General features: G+C 42.8%; 1 protein-coding gene across 1 annotated transcript in view; it reads right to left on the bottom strand.

Annotated features, from left to right (window-relative positions):
* VAT1L (vesicle amine transport 1 like) overlaps positions 1-7,423 on the bottom strand; it is a 195,145-nt gene that overhangs the window by 89,554 nt on the left and 98,168 nt on the right. Inside the window, exon 7 of the mRNA XM_017868657.1 lies at positions 5,715-5,909. Coding sequence (XP_017724146.1) covers positions 5,715-5,909 — 195 coding nt within the window. The remainder of the gene's footprint in view (positions 1-5,714; positions 5,910-7,423) is intronic.

Raw genomic sequence — 7,423 nt, forward strand, 5'->3', positions numbered from 1 at the left:
GCTGTATCTAAGTGCAAATCTTTACAGCGATCATACTTGGGGCCAGGGTGGGCCTCAGGGAAAAGTAGAAGATGAAATGGTGTCATGCCTCTTAGGCCCCATATTCTCCAACAGCAATCCCCCACTCGGGATGTCGGCTCATACTCCTCTGCCTGGCAGCAAAGAGGTCCATGATTTGACTCCATTGACCAAACCAATTTTACTTCCTCTCCTCTGCAGCCAACAATCTCTGCTTTTATCTCTACCTCACCCACTCCATACTCATTCCCACTTCTGTGATGTTGTTCACATTGTCCCTCCTGCTTCTGATATCTATTTTTGGTAACTCCAGTGTCATTCAAATCATTCATGTCATTCCCATCCCAAGGAAGCCCCACCTCATCTGTAAAATCCATCTCTCAACATTCTCTCTTTCTCTCTCTCTCTTTTTTTTTTGGAACGGAGTCTTGCTCTGTTGCCAAGGCTGGAGTGCAGTGGCACGATCTTGGCACACTGCAACCTCCACCTCCCAAGTTCAAGCGATTCTCCTGCCTCAGCTTCCCAAGTAGCTGGGACAACAGGCATTGCCACCATGCCCGGCTAATTTTTTGTATTTTTATTAGAGATGGGGTTTCACCCTGTTGGCCAGGCTGGTCTCGAACTCCCAACCTCAAGCGAATCGCTTGCCTCAGCCTCCCAAAGTGCTGGGATTACAGGTGTAAGCCACTGAGCCTGGCTAACATTCACTCTTAACATTGTTCTCTCTTGTTTTCAAATCCAGTTGCAGTTGAAATTAATACTCTGTGATTGCATACTACGTTACTAATTGTTTTATAGATTTTATTTTTGTCTCAGACATTAAATTATAAACTGAAGGGCAGGAAACACGTTGTCTATGACTTCTGTAGATTTTACATTCTAAAATAGGATTGTCATATAGCACATAGTAGGTGCTCAGCAATGTTACTGCTGCTTGGTTGACAAATACAAGTATTAACATGTTGTCTATGACTGCTGTAGACCTGACATCCTAAAAGAGGATTAGCACACAGCACACAGTAGGCGTTCAACACTGTTACTGCTGCTTGGTTGAAAAATGCAAGTAGTTTTTATTTCTTTTCCATCTCTAAACTGTTTGGTGAGATTAACTTTCTTCCAACTTAATGTACAGCTGCACATTTAGTATCTGGAAGCAAATCCGAGGCTGCAGTAGACCCACTCTGCTTTGTGAATTAAATTTACAATAAAGTCAAAGACAGATGGCTAAGAGGAAACTTTAATCATCTCTGATATTATTAAATCTTCTAGTTTGAGGCTCAGAGAGCCCAAGAAAATTTTCTTTGAATCCCTATGGGCTTCATATTCCATAGATGAAGTTATAGAGCTGGCTTGAGAAGCAATTTTGTGCAATCATTTACCGAAGGGGAGGGGAAAAATCATTATAGTCCTTCAGAGGTTTGCAAGTAATAAGCATGTTATACTCTCCTCAGGCCCAGGAGAGCTGCGTGGGCTTGATAAATAGCCACGTTTGGTCCGACTGCAGCTCTAAACAGATGTCTGTAAATATTGCAGAAAGCCAGCAGAAAGTTGGTGGGTGTTCTTGATGACTCGCTGTGGGTGCTGTTGTTGGCAAACAGGCTACAGCTGTCTCTCTCCTTTCTGTGGATGACTACTCTGCTACAGGAACCTAGAATTCCTTTGTCTTGCTGGTGACTGTCTTTGCCATCATGGCTTCTTTTAAAAGCAGTGGTTCTCAGGTGGCAGTCGTTTTGCCCCTACCCTTGTCCCGTCCAGGAGACATCTGACAATGTCTGGGGACATTTTCTATTGCCACCGCTGGCAGTACAGCAGTAGAGGCAAAAGATGCTGCTCACCATTCTTCAGTGCACAGGGCAGTCCCTCCCTACCCAGCAAAAAAATGATTCAGTCCAAAATCTCAGTCATGCCCAGGCTGAGAAACCGTCTTTTATTTTTTTATTTTGAGAAACCTTGTCTTAACATAATCTTTCAAAATTATAGCTTGTTCATTCATCCATCCATTCATTCATTAATTCACTCATTCAACAAATATTTATTGTTAAAATATAGAAAATATCCAACTAGTCCTCTTTCTCTGTGTTGGTGGATTGTTTCATTCACATAGTAAATTATGTATTGAGCATCTATTCCATGCCAGGCACTGGGGTCTGGAACAATATAGTCTAGGTCTTCCCTCATGTAGGGTTTAAATTCTAGTGGAAAGGAGGCAAGAGTCCAAATAAGTTGACAAATCAAAGAAGAGGATCATTTCAACTGGCAGTAAATACAATGGAGAGTATAAATGGGGTAAAGGGAGAGAGAATGGCCTGGGTTGCAGTGGTTGTGCAGGGTGCTACTTTCAAGAGTGGGGCTGGGGAAGGCTTCTCTGTACATGTCATACTGAGGCTGACACCTGAAGGAAGCAGACTGTCAAAAATTGGGAAGGGGAGTGTTCAAAACAGAAGGAGCAACACGTTCAAAGGCTCAAGACAGGGAAGGCCTGGGTAGGCTCAAGGACCAGAAACATGAATGGTGCTGAAGCTTGGGTGGAGGAGGTGAGGTTGAAGGAGGAGGTGAGGGTAATGGATGGGCAGGAGTCAGACAGTGCAGGGCCTTACAGACCTCAACGAGGAATTTAGACTGCACTTCAGGTATAGCAGGAAGCCGTGGGAGGATTTTAAGCTAGGTTAGACATGATCTGGTTTAGGTATTTCTTGAGTCCACCCAGCTTAGATGACAGGGCTAAGGATAAAGATGGAAGAAGTATGTTCAAGGTAAAGTCTCAGACTTGCTTCCATATGATCCATGACTCAGTCAAACAAGCTGCCAGCCTTGGCTTTCTCATCTCTCATTAGTGCTGGTCCTGAGTACCTTTGCTCTGCATCCTTAGTGGACTCAGTCTTTGAGCCAGTGCTGACAACCCCAGCATGCATGGAGCTCCATTTCCCCCAGCACTGAGGATTGGAGATGAGTCTTGCTGCCTCATGTGCACCATCTGTGCCTGGTCAGATCCTCCTTAATGCTAGCTGAGCTTTCCCATTGGGAGGCTTCCTGGTCTGTAGTTAGCATGCTTTTCCTATTCCTTAGCTGGATTGAGATCTTCCTTGAATATCAGACTTCTGTAGTTGCCTAGTTGCCTAGGATCCTGCCTGGTAATTTCAGCTTCTGTCCTGATGGATAACACCCTTGGGACCAGGAGGTGGCACCTCCTGACTCTGAACCTATAGCAGCCCCTATGCTGCTTAGAGTAAAACCCAAATTTCCATCCAGCCCTTGCTAACCTACTCAGAGTCTCCTTGTACCATTCCCTCCTTGGCTCACAATAAGCCACCTTTGGGATTTACCAAAATCTTTTGTTCCTCACCCCTTTGTTTTCGGGGGTCTCCTTGTGTTGAATTCTCTCCCTTTAGTTTCTTGCCTCCTTCATGTTCTGGCTCACATGAGACCTACTCAGATAAACCTTCCCTCTTTAAAGTTTCTCTACAGCATTCATTCTTAATAAGCATGGTATCACCCTAGTGGGGTGAACATTGGCTCTTGGAAGATAAAAAAATTTACTCTTTTAATATACAAAATACAGACATACATACAGGACATAAACACACACATACTTGCACATACACACACATATGGTAGTAAAACTTTATGAGTTTATTGATTAGGCAAAATATTATCTAAAAAGTCTCTTTAGAGGAGCAACAATGAAACATAAGTTAAGCAACATTGCTCTGTAGAAACTAAGTCTCCCCTTTCCTCTCACCAACATATATCCTAATTTATCTCCTTCTAAGAACTTATTATGACAGGCAACTACCTTGCTTATTGTATTTCAGCATTTCCTATCTCCTCCTACTCCTCTGAATGCAAACTCCATGAAGTCTTGGGATCTTGGCCATTTGTTCATCATTGTATCTCCAGCATTTGCTCAGTACTGGGCACACAGTAGTTGTTCAATAAATATTTGGTGATTCAATTACCATTGTAACCAAGGGGTGATTTCAAATACTAGAATAAGAACCCACTGGGCCAAGTGGACTCCTCTTGGATTTCAATTCTCACTTAAATGCTACCAGATTTGTTGAGTCCTTTTGGACACTGAGTTCAAGTGTAAGTCACCTTCTCTGGCCCATGGACAAGTTAATCTCTTAGCTTTTTTCTTGATGATTCCCAGTGTTCTCTCCTTCCTAACCACTGAGAACCCAGTAACCAGGTAGCCCAGCCCTTTCCCTGTTCCATTGAGATATGATAGTGAATACCATATGGGTGTCTGACTCATTGAATTAAAAACATTTAAAGAAAATTATAGCAATAGGCTAGCTGTATTGGCAATTACACAGCAGAAGGCATGCACAATTATCTGATTTGATTTAGCACTAAATTGAATCACAGCGAGCATCTGCAATAGAAAAAAGACCGGAAGGAAGCAAACCAAAATATTAACAATGTTATCCTTCTCTGGAATGTGGACTTGCAGTTTATTTTCTCCTTAAGTTTCTGGTTAATTGAGGAATTTCTGTAATGCATATTTATTTTATCTTAAAAAACAAACAAGGTTTTTGGTGGCTAAAGGTTTTAAGTCCATCCATGACAATGCAGTATTAAAGAGAGATATAGGCACATTCCTGGTCCATTGATCTAGGACCAGTTGTATTTGAATATACAGTGACCCCCAAAGAGCCTTTCTAGTGGTATTTCTGTGCTTAGAGAAGCCACTGGATTTGGGCCAATGTAATTGTTTAGGCAAACAGACACAGCCTTCTTGCCAGAAGCACACCCACTAGAACTTTGATACTTGTTATTTTTTTAAAAGATATTTGTGACTTGCAAAAGTACAACAAAGTAATTGTACCATAAGGCCCTTCCCTCAGACAAAATGCAAAACAATAAAAAAAAAATTCCCACATATTTAAAAATATGTTTCAGGGGCTTCATGGCTCCCTGAAGCCAAGGTTACAAAATTCTGACTTAGGTTTCTTAGTGAAATGCCTCTAAAATTCCAGGCCACATCTCTTCATTCCTTCTACTAGTAGCTGCCATTAACTGATTTACCAACTGCCCAAACCTTCCCCTTACTTGAAAGATTTTCTAGACCCTGCCTCCTCCTAGCAAGGGTCATATGAACCAATACAAAGCCTTCAGTATCCTTCAAGGCTCCATTAGGGGTTCTGAATGTCCTTGTGATCAAGGAATGCTTTCAAATACTATAACTTTTGGAAGATCAACTAATGAAAAGACTCAATCCAACATCAGACCCAATAATTCAGTAGTAATTCCAAAGTCCATCGTGATAGCTAATATCTCATCGGGGCTCAAGGCATCCAGCTGAGCACACAAATCATTTTAGCTCAGAGCCACTATCTGCTCTGACATTGATCTCTTATGTCCTCACAAGGTGACAATAATATATGATGCCTCAACAATGTACACACGCTCTTGTAACCACACCGAATTAGAGACATCCATAAAAATTTGGTGGCCTTACCTGGGAAAGGTTCATAGCACAAATGGTGTGATGAGGCACGTGGTCTGCAAATCACCAAAGAACTTAAAGTGTTTCCTATATCCAAAGTACTATTCTATGGTACAGGTGACTTTTAGGACCCTCATTTAAAACAAACCCATCTGGGAAAAAAATCATTTAGTAGAAGATTGTATTTGGCTGCCCAAACCTTCCTGAGTTAAAGAGTTTATCTTCAGAGGAAAAGCACCATTCTTACCTCCTCCAGAGCCCACAAGGAGTCCACCACAGGCTTGATCTTCTTCTGGTTGTAGAGCCCTATGAGTTTTTCCACCACTCCCCGAATGAGGCCTGCCCGGCCTTGTTTGAAGAGCAGATTTAAAAGGGAAAACCCCGCGATGACTTTGTTCTCCTCGTACAGCTTGATGGGGTTCACCTTCTCCACCTGCCACCACTGCAAAGAGAGGTGGTATCGGGTTATAGGAACTCAATACCAGGGTTAAGGCTACATTTGCAGCATTGCTGATGTCATCAGCTACTACAGGGGGAGCATGGGGCTGCAGCTCAGCAGACTCCAGCTGGCCAAGGGGTGGTTCTTGGTGGTGAATTTTATTTTTTATTTTTATTTTTTGAGATGGAGTCTCGCTCTGTCACCCAGGCTGGAGTGCAGTGGCATGATCTCAGCTCTCTGCAACTTCTGCCTCCCAGGTTCAAGCAATTCTCTGCCTCAGCCTCCTGAGTAGCTGGGATTACAGGCGCCCGCCATCATGCCCAGCTAATTTTTGTGTTTTTGGCAGAGACGGGGTTTCACCACCTTGGCCAGGCTGGTCTTGAACTCCTGACCTCGTGATCTACCTGCCTTGGACAGTGGTGTATTTTTTTTAAAGCTTCTATTTTGCTAGGCACTGTTGCAAGTACATGGGAAGCAATAGATAGTGATGCTTAGAAGACGCTCAGGTCTAAGTGGGAGAGAGAGACCAAAACTAACTACAAGGCCACATGTAGTGGAAACATTAAGTACACGGTCAGGATCATCAGCTCTGGAGTTGAACTGTCGCTCTACAATGTTCTGTTATTAAGTGTAAAGCACTCGGCTCAGTGAATGGTGGTGGTGATGATGGGGTTGTTAAAGGAAGTAGGATGGCAGAGAAGTTTACACAGTGTGGTGGCAGACATGATTGAGGTGACCTCTCTGACTGCAGGGGCAGCTTTCCTGGGGGAGTGGTTATGACAAGGCTAAATCTGGGGAGGTGGGTAGGGATCCACTGAAGAAAGAAGAGGGAGGAGGGGTGATTTAGGAAGAAGGGACAGCATGAAGAAATGATGAGGTCAAATTGTTGGGACTGAATCAGTGGTTCTGAACTGGGGTAGTTTCGTCCCCCAGAGGGCGTTTGATAGTGTTTGGGGATTTTTGTTTGTTTGTGATGACAGAAATGGGAGGCGGTGCTACTGGTATCTAGTGGGTAGAAGCCAGGGATGCAACTAAATATCCCACAACGCTCAGGACAAAGAATATTCACAGCAAAGAATAATCCACAACAAAGAATTACCCGGCCCCAAATATCCATAGCACTAAAGCCGAGATGCCCTGGACTAAAATTCTGGGTGAAACACCTACAAACTATTCAGTATGGCCATCTCTTTTCCAGTCTCTCATCTCCTCCCTTCAAGTATCAAAATAAGTAAATAATCCACTAGAAACCTAGAGAAATGGGGATCCAACTGCTTTGTTGTGATTTAATTGCTTTTCCTTTGGTGCTGGTTATAGGTTAGAAATCCAAACGTCCAGTTTCTGGGGGATTCTAGGAGATAAGATGTTCAATATCATTTCAATACGGGGTGCAAAGAGGAATGTGATGGGCATTTAGAAACACTGATAGTATTTATGTTATCATTGAGCTCATTTATATCCTCTTTCCAAAAAGAATTAAGGAGAGTGACTAAAGTGAAACTTTTATTTTTTTAAAT

The sequence above is a fragment of the Rhinopithecus bieti genome, unplaced genomic scaffold (genome assembly GCF_001698545.2).
Source record: "Rhinopithecus bieti isolate Rb0 unplaced genomic scaffold, ASM169854v2 scaffold_2574, whole genome shotgun sequence".
NCBI lineage: Eukaryota > Metazoa > Chordata > Mammalia > Primates > Cercopithecidae > Rhinopithecus > Rhinopithecus bieti.